This window comes from Carettochelys insculpta, chromosome 23 (genome assembly GCF_033958435.1).
Source record: "Carettochelys insculpta isolate YL-2023 chromosome 23, ASM3395843v1, whole genome shotgun sequence".
Lineage (NCBI taxonomy): Eukaryota > Metazoa > Chordata > Testudines > Carettochelyidae > Carettochelys > Carettochelys insculpta.
This window is the reverse complement of record NC_134159.1, coordinates 8222544-8248537: the sequence shown is the minus strand read 5'-3', so window position 1 is coordinate 8248537 and position 25994 is coordinate 8222544. Positions and strand designations below refer to the sequence as shown.

Below are 25994 nucleotides of genomic sequence, written 5' to 3'. Positions count from 1 at the left end.
TCAAATTCGACACGTTAACACTTGGTTTGAACCGGGATGCCAATTATCTGGGCCATTATATGGACTCTTTTATAAACTTTTTTTTTTAATCTGACTCTTGACTTCCCCCCGTCCTACCACCCCTCTTCTCTTCTGATTTGCACACCTTGAGTACAATTTTTCTGATTTGTCAACCTTGATAACTATTTTTGATTCTCTGTGCCTTAAATATTGAGTCTGTTCTGGTATGACTATGGTCTGGAGAAGCGGATCTATCCCACAAAAGCTCACCACCTAATAAATTATTTTGTTAGTCTTTAAAGTGCTACTGGACTGCTTTTTTCTTTTGTAGGTGGTAATCCTAGTAGGTTCCATTGGCATCCTGCCTGGTGTCGACATAACTGGTGAGTTGGTTTATGGAAGACAAGTGGGCAAGAGGTCCAATAGGAATTACATTTAAGATATTCAGTGGCTCTCTTTCTAAATCTGTAAATGTTGCCAGAAATGAGCTGCTGCGGCCCAGGAAGTCTACAGACAATTATCTTGCTATCCTGATAGAGTTCGAAACTGGCGCTCTTTCAGAGCACTTACTGTATTCAATTTCAGGTTTCTCTTGACCAGCTTGGAGTTCTCTGACCCTCAAGCAGGTAGAAGAGAGGAAACCTTCCCTGGTTTCTAATGTTATTTTATTTTCTGATGATGGATTGAGAGGAAACCAGTTATTTTCTGGGCTTTCCATAAACCAATATAAGGCTTAAAATTCTAGAGAATTCCATTTTTATATTAGGCATTTGGGTTTAAAAAAAAAAAAATCCCCGTGCATCCATTTCTTAGCCATGGGCTTAAGAGCAGCTGACGCTCTGTTCATGTATTTTAATTAGGTTCTTTCCTGCATTTTATATATTTAACATTTAGATCTAAGTGTAGTTTTAGTGAAAGATGCTTCAAGTCCATCAATATGCAACTATTCCTAATCGGGTGAAACCTACCATATATAACCATCCAGGAGACTAGGAAAAATGATTTGTCTAGAATAGCTTGTTGCTAACAGCCAAAGAAGACTGTATAAGAGACTCTGGGTGTTTAGGTTTTTTAAGCTGCTTAAATGACGAGATTGCTTGATGGAGGAGAAGGGTCTCACTGTGTATTTCACTGTATCTAGCATTCCCCTTATGCTGTCTCCTGGCCCTGTACTGCATACAGCTCAGCCTTAGCGAACCTTTTCTCTCTTTCCCCTTCAGGATTTCTGGGTCATAAACAACTCTATACAGAGCACAATTATCCTACTTATTGAGCAAATTGTGGTGGCTCTCGGAGGCGAATTCAAACTCTATTTGCCTCAGCTCATTCCTCACATGTTAAGGGTCTTTATGCACGACAGCAGCCCGGGCCGCAACGTCTCTGTCAAGGTGAGTGATTTGACCTGTGAAGTTGGTGTGTTGGGTACTGCTTGTCTGGGAGCAGAGTCCTATGGGTCCCCATTTGGCTACATGGAAATGTGCTGTGGAATAGCCCTGCTGCAGTATTAGCATGAGGATAAAGTGGTCCAGTCAGTGCTCATGTAAATGCAACCTGCTAGAGCACCATCCCTCTGGAGATAGGGTTATTTTAAACCATTGCTGTTTCGTGACTTTATTAAGCTGGGTGGTATTGGATCATCTTTCCCTCCAGCTGTTGAATGCAATCCAACTGTTTGGTGCGAACTTGGATGACTACCTGCATTTGTTACTACCTCCCATTGTAAAGCTGTTTGATGCCCCAGATGTCCCACTGGTGGCTCGCAAGTAAGTATCTGCCAACTTTCTCTTCTCTTGGCTACTCTGCCTCCATCTGTCTGTGTTTTCCAAGGGCTGTTCTGATCCTGTATGGTGTAAATTGCAGATTAGTCCCCTACAGGCTAGGTTTTCACTGGTCAGATGCATAGTACTTGTTACTTTGTTTAGTTGAATGCCTCAGCCTTTGTGCTTTGTTTCTCAGATACAAAATAATGAATCCTAGCTTTTGCCTGCCATTGCCTTAGTCATTGCTGTAGTCAAGCAGTCTTGGGAGTGAAAAGCCCCTATAACTGCCATGTTTATTTTTATTATTGCTGATGACTGGGACATATGGGCATAAATTGCTTGTATGTTTATAATTAGCTCTCTCCTCCTATCCAGTCCCATCAGTGAAAGAGCCATCCCCTCTTTCTGCTCTGGTTTCAGAGCTTCTCTGGAGACTGTGGACCGCCTGACAGAGTCCCTGGATTTCACTGATTATGCATCACGGATTATTCACCCCATTGTGCGGACACTAGATCTAAGCCCTGAGCTACGGCCAACTGCCATGGATACATTGTCCTCTTTGGTCTTCCAGCTAGGGAAGAAGGTAATTTTCCTTCTTGAAAGTGACAGCCCCCAGCATGCATGGCCATTTCATTTGTGGCTTTAAAATGGGGTGGTTAAGAGTAGTCAGCCTGGATTTTAGAGGAACAATGCCCAATTGTGTGCTCTTTCCAGTCAACAATTATGTACTGCAGTGGGTTTGCCCTTACTGTGTCTTTTCAGCCCTGCAGAGAGCTTTTGGTACCATGTGTTTTTCAAATCAAGCTCTTTCAGATTATGCTTCTAGCTACTAAGTGAAATGAAGATGGAATCAGTAGGTGTAGATTAGTCTCGGTGACACTGACTGACTAAATGGTTTTTGACTCCTCCTCCTCTACAGTACCAGATTTTTATCCCAATGGTGAACAAAGTCCTGGTCCGTCATCGAATAAATCACCAGCGGTACGATGTTCTCATCTGCAGGATTGTGAAAGTGAGTGGCAGCCATGTACGTAAAGGCAAATTTAGGGTAGGCTCCGTACTGAAGCTACTGCGGCAGAAGATTGCAACAGCAAAATGCCTAGATCATGCAAAGGATCTGTAAACATAACATAGTGGGGTGTCTAGAGACCTGAAACTAGAAAACATATATGCCTTGTAATACCTGGGTTCCCCATAGAATAGTCTCTGAAATATCCAGGCAGAATCCATAGCAGTAGTTCTGTCTCGTGTCTCTTCTTCACCATGTCTGCCCTAAGACCAAGGAAGGATTCTCCTGCCCAAGCTCTTGGTTTATAACTTGGGAACGGCTCCATATTTCCCAATATAATGCCATTGTTATGTCCTCTCTTGGTTTTTAGCACAGTGTCTTTCTGCAGCTCTCATTGAAGACATTGGGAAAAGAGGCAGTTCTACCACATACCACAGGGTATGACAGAGTTTAGCTTCTCTGTCATCCAGTATTGGGAACCAAAATTTCTTGGCAGCTCATGCTGAGGGGACTAGGATGACCTGAGCCACAGATACCTCAGGGGCGTAATAAGTAATTCTGAAAGATCCTTCCCCTTCCTCAGTTAAGCTTAACAGTTAGCTTCTTAAGCTTCCTTTCACCCAGACAGCTGGCCTTGAGAAGAACATGGGAGAGGGGCTATGCATGGTAAAGGAAGTTTTAATAGTGACACAGCTGGCTTTCATTCTGAGTCATTGATTGTAGGGCTACACCCTTGCTGATGAAGAGGAGGATCCCCTAATTTATCAGCATCGAATGCTGAGAAGCAACCAGGGAGAGACTCTGGCCAGTGGCCCTGTGGAAACAGGACCAATGAAAAAATTGCACGTCAGCACCATCAACCTGCAGAAGGCAAGTATGGCACTCTCTCAGTAGCTTGCTGCAGAAGGGAGGGGCTTTGGGTGCCTTCAGTGAAGAAGAATGTCTAGAGCATCTAGTGGTTTTCAGGGTTCTCTTCCATTGCCAGGCGTCAGCCCCACAAGTAGAATTATCTGGTCTCAGGAGGCTTCCTTTAGAATTCTAAGCTTATAAGCAACTTTGAGGATCTCTCTTGGCTTTAAAGGATGTCTTGTGAACAGTGCAGATGCTGGACAGAAAGGGACTGAAGCAGTACTGCATCTAAAGGGTTCTTGAGGTGCCTTGTAATAATCTATCACGTCTCGATTTAATTGCTTCAACTCCAGTGTAATGTTTTTCTCTACCTTCACTGTCCCCCAGAATAGCCCATAGTTAAAGGCAGCTGTGTAAAGTGCCCTATGTTCCAAGTTAGAGAGTTAGTAGTGTTTAGATGAACACCCTGTAGTGCTTTACAGTTCTGTGAGTGGACACGTGCTTAGGTATTTGTACTTGTGAGACTATTTAGACCTCAGCTAAATAGTGACTGGCTCAGAGGCAAATAGCAGGGAAGTGTTGACCAAGTGTGATGATGATGACTGTGATATCTTGCCCTTTGCTTTTAAGTGGTAAGGGCAATGAAGGACCTGGGTTTTCTCAGGACAAGTTCATGACTACCATTCCACTATTTGACATGCTTGCATTTGGCACCTCTTCCCAGCAGGAGACATTGGAGCCACCAGCCACCAGGTGTTCAAATTGGATATCGGACACCATAGACTGTTCTCTAGCTGCTCTTAAGAAGGCACAATTATCACTGAGCACAAGAGCAGTTTTTGACCATTGGCTAGATTCAGATGGGTGCATGTGTCTGCAGCAGAATGGGGGCTGAAATGACCCTTCTGATCTAATTCCAGACACACACTATTAGGTATTTCAAAGCTGATGCTTAGCATTGGTATGTGACATTTGGTGTGCTTTGCAAAGTTGAGAGAAGGGACGCAGCTCTTTCTTCTTAAATATTTATCATGCATGATGGGCACATACTTTGGGTGGATCACTTAGAAATGAGGATGGAGTGTTGCAAATGGCCCTGTGGAAGGAGCACTCCAGCAGGGAGTAGAAGAATTGATCTTGCCAGATGATAGGGTAGAGCTCAGAAGTTGAAACCTCTCTTACTGAAGCACCTTATCTTCTACTTTGGTCTCCTGAACTGGCACTGCACTCAAGAGCTGAGCTGTCTTGCTCTATATTTTAGGCCTGGGGAGCAGCGAGAAGAGTCTCCAAAGATGACTGGTTGGAGTGGTTGCGGCGATTGAGCTTGGAGTTACTGAAAGATTCTTCATCGCCATCTTTGCGCTCTTGCTGGGCCTTGGCTCAGGCCTATAACCCTATGGCCAGGTACAGTCCATCTGCATTTCATGCCTCTCCTTAAGATGCTTGAGCAGCAGGCACAAGCCAAAAACTGTAAAGAAATGGAAACTCATGTAAAAGCTGTTGAAATTTACAAATAGAGTTGCCTGTTGAGACAAGTAGTGTTCCTGATAGACAGCTCCTTGAAGCGTGATGTTGAGAGGGAGGTGAATCTTCCATGTAATTCTGCCTACTTCTATTTCCAGAGTGTCAGAAAGCAAATAAAAGTGAAGCTGGAAAAATAGGAAAGTAAAGAATAGTTTGGAGAGCCCTGCATCTCAGATGAGATTCCTCTGAGTGGAATAAACTGCCATGATTCAATATTATTCTAACAAGTAGGCTGGGGCAGCTTGGTTTCTCTGGCTAGCCACTTGTTCATCTCTTCACCATGGCACATAAATTGTCATTTCTCTGAGCAGGAATCTGACTTTACTGTTGTTTCTAGTATTGTTTCAGTGAAAGGAGACTGAGACAGAGGTGACTTTTTCAAGACCACTGAATAAAACTGTTTGAACTGGGATTAGAACTTGGTGCACCTGGTTCTCAGTCTTGTGCTCTCTAGTCCTGTCTCAAAATAACCTTATAATTGTCCAATACCTCTCATCCAGTTGGTTCTTAAAATGTATTATAGATGAGTCAACCTATCTATAGTATGGAAATGACTAAGTGTACTACAGGCTGAACCTGTCTAATCCACCACTGATTTCTGGCAACATCTGTAATCCAGCATGATTTTCGTTAGCTGGATGACCATTTACCGTGGGTGTAACCAAGTTTCCTGTGTCCCATAAATTTTGTTTACAGTCACCAGTCCTGGCTCTCAGTGTTCAGTGCTGTTATTTAGCTGTAATTTACCCCTAAATGTATTGTAAGAGCCCAGGAAACAATGGAGGAGTTGGTAATGCTGCTAGACAATATTGACCTCTTGTGGTCCAGCAAATCCTCTCATCTGGCACCTGTCCTGATCCCTAGGGTGTCAGATGAGAGAGGTTCAACCTATACTGAAATGTCGTTACATCTGGAATGGAACAGATTACATATTTAATAGTGCACGGCAGTACTACCCAACAGCTTAGGAAAGGCAATGAAGAACCGCATATCTGTCCAAGTTCAAAGGGAATGAAAAGAGGCATAATGCAGTGATCTGTGTTTAGAATTTGGCAAGCTTTAAAATCTCATATTTAAAAAGAAAGCCAGCACATTTTCAATGATCACAAGGAGCCAGGATCTCAACTTTGTGATAATGTTGCCATTGCTGTGTGATAGTGCTTTGGTGTCACTGAACAGTGGCCCTGAGTGGAACATGGGAGCACAGCCCACAGTAGAACAGAAGTTGGTTTTGCGGTGAAAGTTTAATCCCTACCTCCAAACCTGTTTTCTGTCCATTCCCAGAGATCTCTTTAATGCTGCCTTCGTTTCGTGCTGGTCTGAACTGAACGAAGACCAACAGGACGAGCTGATCCGAAGCATTGAGTTGGCACTCACTTCTCAGGACATTGCTGAGGTGACTCAGACCCTACTGAACTTGGCAGAATTCATGGAGCACAGTGACAAGGTAAAAGAAAGCCCTTGGAGCAGGGCTGGGATGGTTGTCCTTTCATGCTGTCCTCCTTCCTGGACACCCACTTGACATCTAATTCTAACCTGTTCCACTCCAGGGTCCGTTGCCATTAAGAGATGATAATGGCATTGTCCTTTTGGGGGAAAGAGCAGCCAAATGCCGTGCCTATGCTAAGGCCCTGCACTACAAAGAGCTGGAATTTCAGAAGGGCCCCACCCCAGCTATCCTGGAGTCCCTGATCAGGTAGTGTGACTCATCAGTTCTGGTTCTGCCTGGCTTTCACCAAACTTCCCCAGCCTGCTGTTGTCACTCAGAGTAGACCCTCTCCACTTCCAGGATGCAGAAAGAGCCCTGTGTTGACTTAGAGTGTCAGCCTTCGGATCCAGCGTGTGTAGAGTAACAGATTGTTTGCTTGCAAAGGGACATTAGTAGCTTGCAGATTGTGCATGCTCACCTGTCAAGTTCATTTCTTTTTCTGAGCAGTAAAAATTCTGGTGTGCACCAGTGTCTGGGAGTTGGTATTTCCCTCTCTCTGTGAGCTGTAACCTGCAGAAGTTTTGCAGGGCACAGGCACAGAAGTAGATTACAGAGGGTCCTCAGACATCAGAAAGGTTAGAGGAAAGTCCTTACGGAGTGGCTGAAACTTAGATGCGAGGTGTTTCTGCGCTTAGAAGAGACACATCAGTGAAACTGAGGCTTAGCTGAGCAGAAAGTTTTTAGGAAATGAATTTGGCCTTTATATGAGTGGTCAGCAACCTTTCAGAGGTGGAGTGCTGAAATTTGAGCTTTTGACCTCTTTGTACAGTCCGAGTGCCAGTAATGCATTTTAAAGTAATTAATAGTCCTATCTACAACGGCTTCATTAATAAAGATAGAGAGCTTTACCACTTAGGTGGTGGTTAGTAGCATTAGCAGGTCTTTTGTTCATCCGTAAGTGGCATGTCTTTCAGCAAGCTCCTGGCTTCATGGGGAAGGAGGGGCTGGACTGAGCTCCCACCTCTCATGCCAATGAAAATTGGCACCCAGGCCTGGAGTTGCTGGCCCCTGATTTATATCTATTGTTGCATTACTATCAAATTGGACTCGTTTGTTGTTTATCACTGAGATGGCCGGAGTTTCTGGGTTTAAAGAAAAGCCAGGAATTATGTCACGTATGTCCCACTCTACTTCCCTCTAAACAACCAATTTTCAACTCTTCAGATTTTGAAGTTTTTACCATGAAATCAAATGCTTTTGTGCAAGCCTGCAGCCAGCCAGAGTGAAATATGCTGCAGAAAAGTCTGAATTCCCACTAGTTCGTCCAGCCATCACAATGGGTGATTTTTTTGTGCTCTTACTATTGTTACTTAAATGCCAGCATTAACAATTTCATTTTTGACTGTCCTTCTGAAATGACCAACTGCTGCATTTTGCAGCGTGGCTGGCGTAGAGTTGTCGCACCTTCTGTTCTCCGGGATCATGCCCTGCCAGCTTAGTTTATGGAGTCCATGTGTGACCTCCTGTTGTTTTGTGATGAAATAACAGGGTCATGCTGTGGGAACATGCCAAGGCAGTGTCGTCATGGTGGAAGCATCAAAATGCTGTACAGTAAACTCCTGTCCGGGATGGCAGCCTAGAGACAGGCTTTCAGTTGCCACCACGGAAAGGAGCAGGGAAGCTGACAAGGGCACCAACCCTAGTCAGTTTCCCGACTCTGCAAGTGGAGGGAAGCTGGGAGCCACCTCCTCCTGAGCTTCCCTCCTCTCTCTGGAGCCAGGAAACTGACCAGGGCTGGCTCCCGCAAGTTGTGCGGGAAATTTGACTTATGTGGGGGTTGCAAGAGCGCAACCCCCGCATAAGTTAGAGGTCTACTGTAATGCAAAATTTTCTCTCTAACCGAGATGCACCTGCTTTACCCAAGCCACCCATTGAAAGAAAGTGTCTGCATAATAACATAGCTAAGTTTGCATGCAGTTAATAGAATATTCGTATGGGGACATGACACCTTTGCTAAAGTTTTTGGAAAGACAAATTAGGAGGAAAGTAAATGGCCACAACTGTTTATGAGCTGTATTGACTCCAATATTGTTGTGTTTGGGATTAGTGATTTTTCTATATAACTTGGTAGTAGCAGCAAAAGACATTTTCAATATAACAAGCTAATAAATATCTTTTGTAATTGACTCTCCTTGCATCTTAAAATATCTGCTGCTGTTGAAATGCCTGAGGCCAAGTACAATATAAATTCCACAGCTCTTGCCAAAATTTTCTACATACTTGCTGGTTTTGCTCATATTTCATCCAAAGCTGCTGCTGTTAACGCAACATACCCTGGTGAATTTTTCTTCCACTCTCTTAAGCGTGAATAATTAGAAGTAGTGTTTAAACTGTTGGATGATGGGGAATTTTCCAGTGCATGTGTTCATTGGTGAAAAAAATATCTGCCATAGTTATGTTACTTGAAAAAATACATTGCTTTTTATATTCTGCTGTTCTCGAAGCAGCCATTGAAAAGAGCATTTAACAATCACCTTTTACTTTGCTGTCTTACTTGACCATTCTGTAGTATTTTGTATCCTTCATTTAAGAAATGGTTCCATAAACGTAACCAAATGCTAGGCCAGCACAGATGTTCTTTGAAAGAAGTGCATATCTTGATGGTGAATCAAGGGCAGGGAACCAAACTGACTTTCAGCTTACCTGGGCTGGATTTGAACTGGTGAATTAGGTTATATCTGAGCTTTTGAATCTTTGGCTGCAAAGGGCATTTTCAGGCTGTAGCCCAAGGGTATTTTGAGCTGTGCAGGGCTGCATTTTCTATTCACTTCCTGGAAAGATTTAAATCCAAGCTTGGCGCACCTTTTCAAAATTCTGCTGTCCAGCACAAATAACTTTTGGTTTTGTGGACTGGCAAATAAAATATCACATCACAAGCATGACAGAAAAGAATTTTGTCTAAGCTAGTAAAAGTTCATGAAAAGCCTGGCTAAACTATGTTATGTTGGCAGTGTCAGGCTATTTCTGAAGTGTTGTCTTGAGAATGCACAACTATAGAAAAGCACCTCTCTTTTCATATTAACACAGGCAGCAAAAACTTCTAGGTACTATTGTCAAATGTTTTTGTTACCTATGGTCCTATTAGTGGCTTGTGAGTGACTGATTTTTCCAGTAGATTTTAGCCATTATGCCTAGCATTGGTTGTCTTTCTACTTATTTTTGCTTTGTTCTGGAGCTGGGGTGAGGCGTTATCTTTGGCCCTCTCTGTTCTAGTCTCAGTCACTGTGAGCTTGAAAACGGTCAGAAAAGAAACATGTAAAATGCTAGAGACAAAACAAGAGGCTAAAGCTTTATTGCTGTAGCACGGGGTGGAGAACCCATGGGCTTGAATCCCTCCCATTGCTTCATTTCATCTGCCCTGCAACAAGTCTCCACGCCATGGGCCAGAAGCCATGAGTGCCACCTTGCCAGCTTGTCAATGTGGCCATTAGGTGGTGACCAGGGAAGCTCCACAGTTTCTATTGGCCAGGAATTACAGACACTGGGATCTTTGAGCCTGGGCAACATACACCACACAAAGCCACCTGGCCCCTCTGCATAGAGGTGGAACATGGTGGCTGCCTCTGGGAGCCACATGAGCCAGGGCAGACAGGAAGCCTACCTTAGCCCTGCTGTGAGGCCAACCAGAGCCACCTGAGGTAAGTGCTGCCTGGCCAGACCCTGCATCCTTCATCTTCTCCAACACTCCAGCCCCTTGCCCCTGGTCAGAATTCCCTCTCAGCCCCCACAGCTGACCTGAGCCCCCCTCCCACTCCCAAACTCGTTCCTGGAGCCTGCACCCCAAACATCATCCTGCATCTCAATCTCCTGTCCTATCTTGAGCCGCATCCCAGAGCCAACGCGTCCAGACAGAGCCTGCACCCTCTCCTAGATCCCAGCCCCAGCCCAGAGCCTCCTCCTGCACTTCAAACCCCATCCTAAATACAAGAACAGATGCAGATCAAGGTCACATCTCTAAGAGCAGAGAGGGATAACAGTCAAGGGGAACAAAAAACATGCAGGAAGCCCCCTCCTAAACCTCACCCCATAGCCAACACCCCCAGCTGGAGCCTCACCTCCTCCTATTCTCAACTCCTTACCCCAGCTAAGGGCCCTTCCCACATCCTGAACTCCACAGTTTCTGGCCCAGCCCCTGAGCCTACGGAAACACCTGAACCTCTGTGTGTGTGGCCCCCAACTGGTCTTTTTTTCCTGTGGCCTTGATAGACGAAAAAGCTTCCCCACCCCGGGGGGCCTGCAATGGACAACCCTGACAATCTGTGATGTGAAAGCTCATAGCGCGGGCTTATTTCCCTCCATTAGAACTGTAAAGGGTGCCTCAGGAGGGCTGGGTGTAGAGAGGTCAGAATGAGGTGCTGTTCGCTCTCGGGCAGTGGGCCCGGGGGCAAGGTGGGAATGGAACTGGCTCTATGCCCTGCAAGGGACGGGACCTAAGGCATTCGGCCCTCAGCACTGCTCGGATTGCACCACTGCCTGCCCTCCACCCCCCACAGCTGTGTGCAGCCGGAGCAGGGCTGCTGTGGCAATGCAAAGGGGCCTAGAGGTTCAGCAGCTGTAATACTGGGTCTGGGTCAACTGCCCTCTTTGTCCCTCCCCTCGGCAGGCCTGCTGTCAGGGGACACACTCCAGAGCTGTCTGAAATTCCTGACATGGTTAATTGTGGCTTTTTTAAACATTGAATTTAAGTTGCAGTGTCTCAGATAAACACATGCCTGCTGTAGCACATGTCCTGGCTCTGTAGCCAGAGAGGCTATGTCAGGGATCTACATATCTTGCTTGAAACAGAAACACCCTAAAATCACCGCTTCAGATACTTGGTCCATTTACCTGGTGAGGTGAACAAGTTAATGTGAGGAGGGCAAAGGGAGTGTCTTGGAGAAGATCCTGCAAACAGAACTCTTGTCCACACTGCAGGGATATTAAACATCTCATGGCACTATTTGTATGCGGCATAATCTGGAGGCCAAAATCTGTCCATTCTTACCTCAGAAAATTGCTGTACCGTGTGCTGTCCACTGGTTGGTGTGTTTCTGCAGTGCTGTTTGAATGTAGTTGCTGACGTACTTTGGGAGCATTTGAGCTCAAAGACAATCTTACTGTGGGTGGTTAAAAACACAGGGATTTATGGTGTTTGAGCAGGATTTAGTGAGGTGCCAGTGGCAGCCCCTTTGTGCTGATGAGGAAAAAGACAGCTGTACTCTAATGGTGCATACAATCAGACATGAATAGAGCTGCAAGGGAAAAGGAGGGATGTTGGAAAGCTAGTGCAAATTCTTTCAAGTACTAATTACTAGGTCCCATGGCAACACCTGGTTTACCGGTGTTAGGGCCATCTTGCCTTACAGCAGTGTGTGACACATCCAATAGGCAGCCACATTAAAACAGCAGCCTCCTTTTGCCTTTTAAAGCCATTAGCAAAGCAGCAAATACATTCTTGTGTAGGTGTCTGTGCTCCGATGCAAGCTCCACAATCACACACAAGCTGATGAAGTTCTTGGTCTGGCAGCTCGTAAGGTGGTGAACTTGTCCCCTTGCATGTCCACTCAGTTTATCCCTCCCTGCTCTTAGAGATGTTAGCATGACGCGTCTGCTGCTGCGTTCAGACCCCCACCCCCCTGCTACCTCCTTGTTTGTTGTTAATGTGACTTTGTTGGGCCTTCTAATATGTCTGTTAACCTGCCTGTCCTAGTGTCTTGAGTGCTGTTTTGGGTATGGGTGAAGATTACCCTAAACATTACAAGAGTCAAGGCTCTTTCAGTAAAGAAATAGCCAGAGTTGGACCAGGCTTCAGAGTTCAGCTTTAGGGTGAATTTTATGTCTCTTGCTGTCTGGGTGGATAATGCTGTTGTGGCAGATTGCGGTGGGCAGAGCTATTCAGCAACTCTCAGTTCTCACTGCACAATGGAAGGCAAATTAGAATAAGAAGCCCAGGAAGAACATAATACACAACCTCTGTATGAGCTTTCTCTTCCCAGTTGTGAAACAGTGGAACTTCCAGCCTCCCTACCTGCTGTGTACACTTGGCCATGTGTTCTGCTGTAAGTTACTTCCCAGAGAATGGCCAGGATTTGAATCACAACTTAAGAGCATGTCCTGCTGTTTTATGAGCTTCCCTATTTTTCCCAGTCAGCTTGCATATGAGCATGATTCAGTTGAGAGATTCAGGTTACTAAATTTGTCAAGTCACAAGCTGTGGCACCTTAGAGAGTAACAAATTTATTAGGTCATGAGCTTTTGTGGGTAAAACCCATTTACTCAGTACTTCTCCCAGCCTGTCAAACAATCATTTCAATTTGAGATATGGACATTCCTGTGAAAGGATCTGTCCCCATGGGTGCATAACTCTTTGTTAATCAGTGAATACTAGCCCCCTCCTAGCCTGCCTCACTGACATCCATAACTAATTTTATTCACTTCCTTTCTATTCTTCATGCTGAGGCTGAGTCCTGACAACTACAGTCTTAGTTTGAAGGGTTCTGGCACTCTGCAGAGCAGTACGTGCCTTGTGAAATGGTGTTCAGGCTATTGCCTGAAACAAAGAGGATCCAAGAGGACAGAAGCACAAGCAAGTTTCTCACTGGACTCTAAATCTGCCTTTAAGAGATCAGTCAGTAACAGGGAAATGGCTATCGTAGAGTTTTCATTGTAACGGAAGGAGACAAGTCCACAATGTGCTATTAAACAATTATTCATTCAAAGGAATTACTGTTTTCCTATGTGGATGAGCAGTATACAGCACATTTTGAGTGCCACTGTAATCAGAATGATAAAGGAGAGCAAGAGGTACAGTTGGGTCCTATATGTTAGAATTTTACATGGGCTTGAACTAACAGGAGTGTGTCCCTTTGAACTGGTCCATGGCCCTCTCCCCTTTTCAATCGATGTGTGATGTTTTCTGTGGTGTGAGGAATGATACTGCCTCTTGAACAAGTTGCTTTTGTTTTTATGTGGTGGAGTTTTAAGCTCTGAAGATGCTTGATTTGGATTTGTTTTCTTATTTCACCCTTGTTTATCTTTAAACTCTTTGGTTCTGTGCAGCAGCTGTGCTGGTTTTGCTCTCTCTGCAGTATGGTTTCATCCCTTCTCCGCTTTTGCATACCCTAGGATGCTTCAGATCTCATATTCTTCTTTCCTGACCTTAATCCCCTTGTCTGTGTGAGTGTTTGTACCAAAGAACAAGTTAAGGAGCAAACCTCTGAAGAAAACAGGCTTAAAAACAAGAGAGTTTATTATAGAAATGGACAAGTTTGGAATAAAATCCATTGTACAAACTGCATATTTGTATAGAATACTGTTTCAGTTTCCAGTATGAATAGTCAACATATATAAGGCATGTCCCAGGACATCTTTATCTCCTGTTCTGTATAAGACAGAAAATTTTAAATCCGGCTCAAGCTCTGTTTCTGTAAAATGAATAAAAATAGGTATATTAACTATAACCCTCTTTTTCAATGTGTTGAGGCAACAGTGTGGCTGCAGAAGGAGTCCTTTGCTAAGTTATTTTCAAGACACTTGTGCATAAAGACACAGCATGCACTGGGTTTCAGCATGGAACCTTTTGGCAGTACTTAAAAAATTAACCCCCTGCCTCCAAACAACCATTTCTGGGTATGACATCCCACCAGCAAGTGAGGATTTTTCTGTGTTTCTGATTTTCTCTGGCACTTGGGAATGCTCTGGCTTCCATTAGAGCTCTGCTCTCATATGCAATGCTTTAAACTTTCAACACCATAATGAAATGAATAATGTACTCCCACCCCACCTCTGACAATGGGCAGCACCGCAAAATTTACAAGGTGCCTTTTCTGATTTATTTTTCTGAAGTACTTAATACTGGTCACACCAGCTGGCAGTAGAGTTGTCTTCGTGGACGAGAGGTCTGATACAATGTGAGTGGATAAATCCTGTGCTTGTAAACCATAAAGCAATGTGTCAAATATTTCCCACATCTGGATTCGCTTTATGTAAAAATTGAAAGTTAAAAGCAAGTGGAAGTTAAAGATCAAGCATCATAAAATAGAGACTTGATGGAGTAAAGCTTGAAATACAGCTTGGGTTCCAATGACAAACAACTTGGGATTGCTTCTGTTAGTGCCTAGTATTATCCAGGATCCTTTGCTGTTTTAGAGCCACACCAAATCTCTGTATTATTTGATCCCTTGTTTACTGGTGTCTTCTATTTACCTACTCTCCAATTAAACATTAAAATATGCCTTCCCCCACACCTCCAACACAATTGTTTTATAAAATACGGTGTCAATATTAAAATACTTCTTGCTGTGTTTGCTCCCTATTCGCTCCTTTTCTTGCTGATCCAGTGATGAGGTGGCACAAAATGAACCTTTTGTGTTCCAGGAGGAACACTCGTAAAGTGGAATAGCAATTCAGTGCAGCTCAGTGAGGTGCATCCCAATTCCTGGTGTGCTTTCTAAGATCCATCTCCCACTTCCACATAGCCTAGAGCAGATGGAACTTGAAGCCTCTCCCAGGAAGAGCTCTCCTTGGGAGTACAATTTTGCATAGGTGTTTTCCTTTGACTAGTGGTCGGAGAAAGCAGGTGCAACCTGCAGTTGCCTAAAGTTTCAGTCTAGTTTTTCCTGCATGGGGAGCATGAGCCAAATGGCATACACTGGAGGATATTGTGGATATTTCTAAAATGATGACTGAAAGGTTTCCTATTAAAAACTCATTCCTTTATTTCTTGGGTCCTGATAGAAACTGTCTTCCTTGGCTGGATTTGTATCCACCCTCAATGAATCTAAACACTATGGAGATGGCAAAACTGAGAGTAAAAGCCACATAAAAAGTAAAAAAACACTTTAGCTGATCAAACAATAAGACAACAGAAGTGTAACCACAACATATCCTTCTTGAAAATGCTACTGCTGCAAGATGCTCCTTTTTGACATAGTGTGTATCGTGTTGGGGAGCGAGTGCCTTAAGAAAAGAGAACTGGGCTGAGCCATAGTAATGATGGTACCTTTCCTTCCCTCCTGTCTCTACCTCAGAACTAATACGTGATACATAGTCAGTGTATATAGCCCTTGCATGTGCACAATTTCTGGATGAAGTAACCCATTTCAATGGCTGGTTTTGCGATTCCAGGCTGTTTTCCCTCAGTGCAGCGCTGTCACCATAGAGTATAGGTTCCCCCTAGGGTTTGAAATCCTCTGGCCGGATCTTCATCTCAACTCTTTTCAGGGAATAGGTTGAGCCATGCCAGCCATACCAGGTGATTCCATCCATGTTTTTGGTGTGTTCTCCTTTGCGGTAGTAAACCCCATTCAGGTTGGAGTCTGTACAGCAATTGTACCAGTAGCCACCTTGCAAGAAACAGAGAGAGTCTTTGTCTACCATTTAGGTAAGGCTGACATTCAAGGTTTGTGATGTGAACAGCTGCCCTTCTGCAGGGAAGGAATGGGAGAGGGACCAAATTGCAGAATTCAGTCTGGGAGCCTGTGCCTTTGGTAGATAGATGTCATTACTTTGGGACAAGAGCTAAATTCAGACCACGCTGTCTGCTGACCCCTTCTTTGCAGAGCTCAGAGATGTAGTGAAAAGAGCAAATCAGGGTGAGGTAGCCAAATTAGCCTATTGTCTCTGTTTAAGTTTTTGTTTCAGGCACTTGAGGCATCTTTTTAGTTTCATCTCCATTTCTTCCCTCCCTCCCTCCCTCTCTCTTTGAAAACAAAAGGCAACAGAATGTTGTGTTCCTAGCTGGTTGGCTCCAGTATGCATCTAAATACAATTTGTCTGAGGTTTATCTTGCAAGTAAGGCAACAGTAAAAGTATAGCAGCTGAACTCAGAAGCTTTTCTTTTAGGGTGTGTAGTTACTTCACTTTAAAGCCTATGGAAATAAAGATTGTCCCTCTACGTTTTGGAGCTGTATTAAGAAGGTTACATTAAAAGAGTGAGTTGCAGTGAGTTCGAAATTACTGAATTACCTCAAAGATGAGCATAGTATAAAAAGCTGAATAGAATATTCCATCTAGAGGCTCTCATTACAACATGAATAGAGCAGAGCTCAAGGTGCATGAACCCCTAGATGAAAATAATTTTGCAAGTCCCCGCAGCCTGCATTTTATATCGATTTTATACTCTTGCATTTATTTAGTACCTTCCATCTATAATTTCATCTAGGTCTGGGATAGCCAGACAGATAATTGATGCACAGCACGCTGAACAGCTCTGTGGGTAGATCAAGTATTGGGGCTAACCCTGGCACCTATGTAAAGTGCAATGAGATCGCTAATGCCTGCAACACACATTGTGGCTTTGAGTAGATCCCATTTTAATTCTTAGATTGCCTAGGTAACTGACAAGCATGTTCCAGAAACGGTCATCAGTTCATTGATCTGTCGTCAGAATATTAAAAATGTAGAACAATTGATTACTCATAATGAGAAACCATGATGCCGTCCATAAGTAGCATGGTGAGGTTCATTCAAACACTTGTAGAGGAGGAATTTGTGTGCCTTACCTTTTCGGAACTCAGCACAGTGATCCACACACTTGTCATTGTCCTTGTCCTTGGTGCTGAAAGCTGTGTTGTTGTGGTATCTTAGGGAGTCACGCCCTACGTTGCCGGTGTAGTTCCCCAGGAACAGGCGGTAGCTATTCAACTCATTGCTCAGGGAGAACTGGTTATATTGTGCATAGTGAATGTTGCCATCCCAGTCCTGTAATGGGGATTAGAGGGGTGAAGAGGAAACAGATTTTTTTTTTAATTACTAGGCAGACTTTGGCAGCTGTGTTAACCTAGAGGCATCTCTCTTCTCTACACAGGAATATTGGCTGACTTTTCAGTAGTAATTTCTCTTTTGGAATAGAGGCTACAGACTGAACACTAGGGCAAACTGTAACGAACACATTTTCCCTTAGTATAGCAAGCTGGAGAATGACCAAGGCATCATGTTTGTTAGCTGGTCTTCATGGACCTTAAGCTCTGTCTGCAGAAATCTGGTATGCCTCCCTTCTATCTAACAGCCATACCCTTACATATGTGCTAACACACGTTGTCTTTTGCTTCCTCAGAGGGTGACCTTCAGTTTCTGTGGAAGCCCCACAAACCACTATTTTGTCCATTACCCCATGCCCATCTCTCAAGGCCACATGCTTAGAGTTACCAATCTTCCAGCCAGGACCTGGACTGATTAGTAACTAGCCAGTCATTAACAGACTGGAGTCCTTGCTGCTGGGCAATACAAAGCACTCCTTCCTGCCCACATGTTGTCTCTGCAGCACTCCTGTTCAAAGGAATGAGCTTGTGGTTCTCCAATCTGTAGCTGGGCTTCAAATCCCTACAAGATGGTCAGCAGCATAATCCCTCTGGCCTGAGCTATGACCTTGTTCACCTAGATGGGCAAAATTCACCTAAGAATCCTAAAGTCTGCATCCTACCCAAGATCCCATCTGTATCCCAGTGAAGGTGCTGTTATGCCAACAGTAAGCACTGAGGAATAGGCTTCTGTCCTGTGCCTAATGTTGGAGGCAAGTCCATCTCCCATTAACCTCTCTAATCCAAATATACAAATTGATTGACTTTCTGAAGCTGTTAAGAGATTACACTTTCTACCAATGAACCATTGCACTAGAAGCTTGTTCTGCTGGCAGCGAGAACTTGTGAATTACCTCCAGCTCTACTCGCAGCGTTGTTGGGCGTCTGGAGAGCCGGTAGATATTTTCATTCCCTAGCCAGAAGTCTCCCCGGATGTTACCAAATCCATCCCTGTATTGTTTCCAGTCTCTGTTGAAAGAGATCAGGCCAACTTTGCGTCTCTGGATGATGGTCCAGCCACCTCCGTCTGTTTCCATGTCACAGTACACCTGCAGCAAGAGAGGATCCAGGGCTGATCAGTCAGCAGGGTTAGAAGATCTCACTTCTGATTCCATATTATATGATATCTTGAAACAGATCAGGACATGCTGCACCAAACCTTATCTATCACAGAGATTTTTTCTAACCAAAGAGGCATGAAAAACTGATTTGCTCTGAACCTTCTCTCTCTAATATATTTTCTCTATCCATACCATATAAGATCCTGATTTAGTGCAGAATATGGATTTTAAATGTAATAAGCCATCTCCCTCTCTCTTACGCTGTATAAACTGGACTTAAATGTAAGTGTTTTCAGAATGTACAGGATAGAAGAAGCTGTGCTAGAACCAAAAACATGCATGTTACAGGCATGGCATCCTCACCTCAAGGTCAGGGCTCCCCAAGAATTCATCAGCAGGCAGCTTGTAAACACCGGAGATTCTGTAGTTCTTCTGGTAAAGGGATGAGCAGTCATAGACAGCATCTGTTTGAATCAAGCAGAAGAACTGCAGGGCTGAACGAGAGAAGGCATGCCTACTGCAAATCACAATATCCTCAAAAGTTGCACCCTCAAAAGTTTGAACATAGTTCTTGAGATTGACCTACAACAGGGCCATCTGGTTGCATCTCCACTGAAGTGTGAAATTGTGAAGACAACTCCCTGGGGGGTGTGATGTGCATGGGACATCTTAGCTTGTTCGTTCTGTGGGGCTGCTCACCTGTCGGCGAGCTGTGGGGCTGCAGTACTGATGCTAGTCAGGTTTGCATGTGAGACAGAGAAATTGCAATGTTGGGACTTCAGGTTCTTGACATTCCTCATAGGAATGCAAAAGCAAATGTGAGATGATCAGGCAGGTGCTTGGGTGCTGGTTATAAGGCCTTAAAGCAAATTGCTAAGCCCCCTTGCATGTATAGGGCTACATACAGTATTTGCAGGTGCTGAAATAATCTGGTTCTACAACTTCTGGAAATACTTTCGTGCACTTTTAAAATATCGTTCCACTACTGAAACGAAGTGTTTACCCTTTCTGTGGCCATTCAGCACAGTCAGGTGGAATTAAAATTCTGGCACTCAGGAAATAATGTTGAACGTAACTCTACCGTCTCTGGCTTTGATATAAAGAATACAAGGAAGTGTCTTTGTGCTTTGTTCTGTCAGTATTAGCATCTTACAGCATGATGTCTTACCTTTTCTTCCTCCCATCAGGAGATGAGAGTTCTTTGAAAGTAGCACAGTTATCTTCTGAGAGGGAGAACATGCCCGATGCTCTGGCCAACTCAGAAGCTCCTTGTGCTAAAGCTTTTGTGTACCCCAGTGATGGTAAGGTGAGGGAGATTAAAATGGGGACTTCTGAGACCTTTATTATGAAGCTGGGGAGGAGCAGCTAAGGATAAAGGACAGAGGTGCTTTACTTGTTACGTGACTTACTTGTTATGTGAAACTAGCAAGATCAAAGTAGCAACTGTTACCTTGACAGTATCTCTCAACCTTACTGTGGTGCACAAAGCTCTAGCCTTCGGTAAATTCTATTTTGTATTAAAATTACCAGCATCTGAACAAAATGTCCGTGCAAGGAAATGAGCATACGTTCATTGCCCTTTCAAACATAGGTCCCTGTCTGACCCAGCCAGCTGCTCTGTTCTGATCTTGTGATTAAGCATGTTAGCTGAATTTGAATAAAATACATTAAGCACTAGTTTCTGTAGCAGAGATTGCTATGAGAGGATATCATTTAGCTTATCTAAATCAGTCTTGCCATCTCCCCTTGCTCTCCCAATTGGACTCGATTGAGGACACATGGTACATGCATCTGCTTTTTGGGGAAAGAAGCAAAGTTAGCTGAGGCAAGATTTATTCCTTCTGACTTTTTTTTTTCAGTATGTTGCAGGGTGAATGATTTTCACCTGGTGGCATGAATTCCCTGCATTTGGCAGCTCAAGTCCCTTATTGACTGGCATTCTGTTTGTGTTGCTTTATTTTACAAAACCACACTGAGGTGTTACTATACCCCGATGAGACTCATTATGGTAAAACCTTTCTATTTATTTAAGACAATATAAATAATGAGAATTGTTTCCAAACTAGCAACTTTAAACCTTTTCCTAATCAGAATTCAGTAAATATTGGTGGTTTGATTTCTTTTTGTTTTGCTTTTTTCTGTTGTAAAATAGACCCCAAATTAAGGGTCTAGCACATACAACCACCTCTGAAAGTAGTCTTTATTAGGAAGTTTAACTTTAGTCTCCCTTGGGAATACATTTTCCTTGTTCTATCCAAAATGAATATACTATGAAACTTTCCTGTATCACTGTACCAGGAAAGGAGAGAATTTTAAGCTACTAAAATGTGTTTGAGACAGTTATAACAGGGTTTTACATAATCTACAATCTTGGATTGCTGAGAATTATTATAAAAAAGATGTCTTTTTTTTATTTTATTTCAGCTCAGGCAGGCATAAAGATGGTATTGCTGTGGTGATTAGAAACCCCTCAAATTGTTTAAACCACCCCGATCTCCTATTTGCATTCTGGATGATAAAGGTATATTATTGCCAAAGGCTTTCCCAGGCAAACTGACTGCCTTTCTGTTCAGATTGGGATCCTAGTTCTTCAGTATGTGGGTGAGTGAGACAGAGGAGTGTGTTAAATGAGTCCGTCCCCCAGGAATTGCAGACTCTGCTCTGCTTCCCCAACACTGAACAGCTATCCGTTCTGATATTAAATTGATAACTGGATCTGCACGTTCCTGGCACAATAAACCTGGAGGCTTTTTGCTCTGTTGTGTCTGCAGAGGTACACTGAGTGGACGGTCAATATGCACAGTCACCAGCTGTGTTAGTGGGACCTGTTAGCATGGTTTAAAAGTTGACTTTTAGTTGGCATTCTGCATTAAGAGGCACATATGGGAGCTCGGAGGCTCCATTCTTACCAGCTGAGGTTTGCGTGACCGTCTGGGCTGCCTGCAGCTGCATGGTGTCGATCTGGCTGTTAATTTCAGAGTATTTGCCCTCGACATCAGTGAGTCGGGACTCCGTCTGCTTGGTGCTCCCTTCCAGCTCCATCACCTTCATGATCACATTCACCCAGTCATCTTCCTGCTTCTTGCTCAGCTCCCCCATCATGGCGCTCAGGTTGGCTATCTGCAGCTTGAGCTCTTTGATCTCATCGCAACAGCCCATCAGTTTGAGCTGGGCATTCCCATTGGTTGGTCTCTTCTTGGAAGGCTTCTGCAGCCATGCCGGGTAGACGGCCAAGGAGAAGATCATAAGACAGAACCATGACAGTTGCATAGTGACTTTCACTGGCATTTTTCACTCCCAGCAGTGAGCACGCCTGACTGCTCAGAGCCAGTTGCGGGTGCTACGAGTGCAGTGGGGCACTTCTGAAACTCTTCTGAAAGTGCTACAGCACACTAGTGCCTGAACTCTGTTTCTCTCCCCCCACTCTCAGTGAAGGTGGAGTCAAAAGGGACTTCTGCAGCCCTTTCCTGTAGGAGTGTGTGCACTCTGGCAGTCTCTCTCTCTCAGCATCTTAAATATCGTTTCTCCTGTGTACCTCCACCCCTCCTGCAGCCATACGCAACATTCTAGCCCCTCCCAGCTAATTTGTTCATATTAAGTGCCTACCAGCTGAAATCAACACAGACTTAGGCCAAAAAAAGGGTGGAGAGAGTTTTCCTCCACTCAGTTCTGCCCTGAGGGCTAGGAATTGATGCGAGTTTCCTATTGGGTTTTAGCCCTTTCAGTGACTAAGTCTGGCACATCGGAGAACTTAACAGCATTGGAGGTCCAGGACACAAGAGGGCCCTCTAGCTGGGATGATTTTGTAACCAGTTAAATCAGGTGATTCCTTAAAGGAATGCTCCTAGCACTGAGAGTCCTATTTCCAAGTATTCCATATGAGCTGTATCTGTTGTGAACTTTTGTTTTTTGTGTAGAGGCTATTTTAGCCATATCGTATCTTCATCTCTCTAGAGGATCCATTGTTCCCAGAATACATGTCTTGTCGAATTTGGAACTGCTCACTTCAGGGAAGAGAGGACTAAAGGGGATGCAGGGAAGAAATATATAATGATGCCTGTGTAGAGCAGGTACATTATGGGCCTCTTTTTACCCTTACGCATACTACAAGAACATGGGGATACAAATATAACACAGACAAAAGGAAATGCTTTTTTACCCAACATATGATTAACCTGGTGAGCTGATACTGAGGCCGGAATTCTAGCAGGGTTTTGAAAAATAATTAGACATTGTGGATAAATAGCACAGCCATAGTTTTATTTATAATACAGGATTAAAAATTCATCTTCTAAACCCTCAGAGGTCAGGCTATAAACCAAGCATTAGCTGTTGCGATTAAGCAGAAACTTTCCCGATGGTAGCTGTTCACCACAAGGATTCTTCCTTTGAAGCATCTGTGCTGATGGCAGGATAAAGGATTGATTCAGTCTGACTGCTGTCATGGTAAATGTCATGGTGGCCTGTTCTTTAAATAAACAAATACATAAATTCTTTATTTGTACCTGTTAGGAAGAAAGTGCAGAAGATCGAATTGAGCCCTCTTGTTCCATGTGGAATTCACTCACTGGTCTAAAAAGGAATTAGGGTACATGATAATAAAGCAATTAACATAATTAAAACCTTATTACAGAGTGAACCTCTCTTGTCTGGCACCCTCGGGACCTGACTGGTGCCACACGAGAATTTTCCAGACCACAGGAGGTCACTGTTGTCTAGCAGGGTTACCAACACTTTCATTGCTTACTGGGCTGTTAGAAGACATTTAGGGGTAAATTAGAGCTAAATAACAGCACAGAACCCAGAGAGCCAGGGCTGGTGGCTAGAAACAAACTTTATGGGACCACAAGAAACTGGCCACACCCATGATAAATGATCCACCAGCTAACTAAAATCATGCTGGATTACAGATGTTGCCAGATCAGAGAGTTCCAGATTAGAGAAGTTCAACTTGTAGTCTTTGATGCATCTTGGACCTGTGGAAACGTAACTTGCTCCAGCCCATAGCTCTTACTTCTCAGCCTTCCTAAACTTACCACGAGATGTTTAGTTTGTAGGGATGGAGGAACATACCAGACAGCTCGTAACTTTTCAGCTAAGCAGCACTGTTATGTTGGGAGGGTGTAGAGAAGTGGGAAGATGAAAGAAAGTGTCAGAATGTTTGCAGAGATGAAGCATGGTGACACATGCTGCAGATGCTGTATTTTCCAGGGGAAAGAAGAAAGCAGGGTAGAGATCTTTGAGCACGTGTTTCCAGTGACCGGATATACCACCAGACTTCTTCAGTCAGAAGTGACGGACGTTGTTCAGTGAAAGCGCAGCTCTTCACAAGAGCGTTGGCTGATGCTTGTCGTCTGTTGCTGGCGGCATTTCAAGAATATCCCATGGCAAAATTGCATTTCATGCCATAAACCAGCATAATCAAAACTCTGACCTTTGTGTTGTGCACGTAATCCTGTCTGAGCCCTTTAGCCAGAGCTGCTGTCTTTCCCTGGGGCCAAGTTCCCGTCAGACTAAGTGTGACTGAGAAACATATTTTTGTCAAAAGCCGAGACCAATAGGGGAGAAAGCTGGGTTCTAGTCTCTCTCTCCTTCTTCTTCCCCACAAAAAAGCATACTCCCATTTGTGCCCTTGTTCTGATAAAATCCTTGGGCTGTGGGCACACTAGCCCCTCTTTTCAGAGGGGTTATGGTAATGTGGCACTTTGGAATATGCTAATGAAGTACTACCATGAATATGCAGTGCCTTATTAGCATAACAGCAGCCACATGTGCGTCAAAACTGACAGTTTTGAAATGCACACTGCCCATGTAGCAGGGGAGCCATTCAAAAGGACCCCCCTGATTTCAAAAGCCCCTTCTTCCCAAAACCAGATGGGAAAAGGGGGCTTCTGAAATCAGGGCGTTCTTTCGAAAGGCCCCCTCGGGTACACGGGTGGCATGCGTTTTGAAACATGTATAGCCACCATTATGGTAGTGAGGCACTGCATATTCATGGCAATGCCTAATTAGCATATTCTAAAGTGCCACATTAGGATAGCCCCTCTGAAAGGATGGGCTATTGTGGCCACAGCCTTGGTGTTCTTTTGTAATTGTAACAGCCTCTTGCATGTTTTTCTAAGCTGTTTTGAAAGCTGATCCACATGTATGCTCCCACAATAGAAGTGAAGCTTGTCCGTGATGTGCTGTCCTCTGATAAAGAGACATGGCCCACCTACGCTGCTGTTCTACCACCCTGAAACTCATTTTCATTTTCAAATGTTCTTCGCTTCCGACTACATCTTTATAGCCACCATAGAATAGAAATCTCTTAAACTGGGGACAGGATGTAGGTGGTAGAGGGTCACTTGCAATGTTCCCTCTAATTCTGTCCACCCAGCCACAGAATAAATTTTATATGCACCAAGGTGTGTGCAGTGTGCACCACCAATAGAAACAAATAAAGTGCCAGCTGTGGACGCTCTGCTAATGAGCTGGATGACAACTGAACGTCTCCTGGGTGGCTGTCCTAGCTCTCAGCTTACAGGGAAAACTGGTCACTTGTAGCACCAAGGGACACTGAAACACATTCTCCAGCTTTCAGCACTGAAGTAATGAAGGGACTTGATGTGCAGACAAACTCTTGTTGTCTTCGGTCGGGACAGGGTTTATAACGTAGAGGAGAAACTGGTCCAGTGGTAAAGACAAGAGACCCACGCTTTATTTCTGGTTCTGCCACAAAACAAAATAAAAAATTTAAAAAAAAAAGCAATCCTGTAGCACCTTAGACAAATGTTTTAGATCTGCTTGTTGTTTTCATGAATTTACAGACTAACACGGCTATTCCTCTGTGACTATTTCCCTATCCATAAAATGGGGATAATATTTGGTTTGCTAAATCACTTTGGTGTCTGTGCTGTACAAGAGCTAACAAGAAATTAGCTAGTCACTGCAGAGCACATAAGATGCATCTAGTAAATTCTGTTAGGGACCTAACCTGCTGTTGTCGCCTACTGTGATTGATAAGGTGCCTAGTAGATTTCCCACTGCTGGCAAAATCCAGAAAATCTACCCCGCAGCAAAGGATCCTTAAGGACATGTCTGTTTCCTCCAGCTATGTAATAAGTGTGCACAGGATGTTTTAATAATGCTCATATTTGTTCTTTTTAACTCAGCAGCTCACAATCAATAGACTTACATTAGTAACTAATTTCTTATTAAAGTCAAATAGAATTGTTCACGGAGCGATTTAGTTATGTACTGAGTAATAGAGCATGTAGCTAATATATGAGCTAATAGAATACTGCAAATGTCCAGGCTGGACTCAGAATATAAGAATGACCCCACTGGGTCAGGCCAAAGATCCATCGAGCCCAGTAGACTGTCTTCCAACAGTGACCAATGTCAGATGCCCCAGAGGAAGTGAACAGAGCAGATAATCAAGTGATCACTCTCCTGTCATCCATTTCCAGCCTCTAGCAAACTGAAGCTAGGAACACCATTCCTACCCATCTTGGCAATAGCCATTGATGGACCTAACCTCCA

The 25994-nt window shown here is 43.9% G+C and overlaps 2 protein-coding genes across 6 annotated transcripts in view; one reads left to right on the top strand and one right to left on the bottom strand.

Annotated features, from left to right (window-relative positions):
- MTOR (mechanistic target of rapamycin kinase) overlaps window positions 1–25994 on the top strand; it is a 123051-nt gene that overhangs the window by 27162 nt on the left and 69895 nt on the right. For all 5 annotated transcript variants that reach the window (XM_074975897.1, XM_074975899.1, XM_074975896.1 and 2 more), the window contains 8 exons: window positions 1221–1388; window positions 1651–1763; window positions 2181–2343; window positions 2680–2772; window positions 3493–3639; window positions 4880–5022; window positions 6427–6589; window positions 6693–6838. In XM_074975897.1, coding sequence (XP_074831998.1) covers window positions 1221–1388; window positions 1651–1763; window positions 2181–2343; window positions 2680–2772; window positions 3493–3639; window positions 4880–5022; window positions 6427–6589; window positions 6693–6838 — 1136 coding nt within the window. The remainder of the gene's footprint in view (window positions 1–1220; window positions 1389–1650; window positions 1764–2180; window positions 2344–2679; window positions 2773–3492; window positions 3640–4879; window positions 5023–6426; window positions 6590–6692; window positions 6839–25994) is intronic.
- Window positions 15785–21758, bottom strand: ANGPTL7 (angiopoietin like 7). The gene is made up of 5 exons (XM_074975775.1): window positions 21380–21758; window positions 18834–18934; window positions 18264–18458; window positions 17113–17311; window positions 15785–15954 (listed from the first exon to the last, which is right to left on the bottom strand). The coding sequence occupies exons 1-5, from the start codon at window positions 21756–21758 to the stop codon at window positions 15785–15787; spliced, it is 1044 nt and encodes a 347-aa protein (XP_074831876.1).

What these genes read in the sequence shown, in the direction of transcription:
- ANGPTL7 (XM_074975775.1), bottom strand. Translation starts at nt 21,758, where the DNA reads ATGCCAGTGAAAGTCACTATGCAACTGTCATGGTTCTGTCTTATGATC. An exon ending in TGGGGAGCCCTGACCTTGAG is followed by an intron (nt 18,459 to 18,833) that starts GTGAGGATGCCA and finishes CTCTTGCTGCAG; the next exon opens with GTGTACTGTGACATGGAAAC. An exon ending in CGCTGCGAGTAGAGCTGGAG is followed by an intron (nt 17,312 to 18,263) that starts GTAATTCACAAG and finishes TCCCCATTACAG; the next exon opens with GACTGGGATGGCAACATTCA.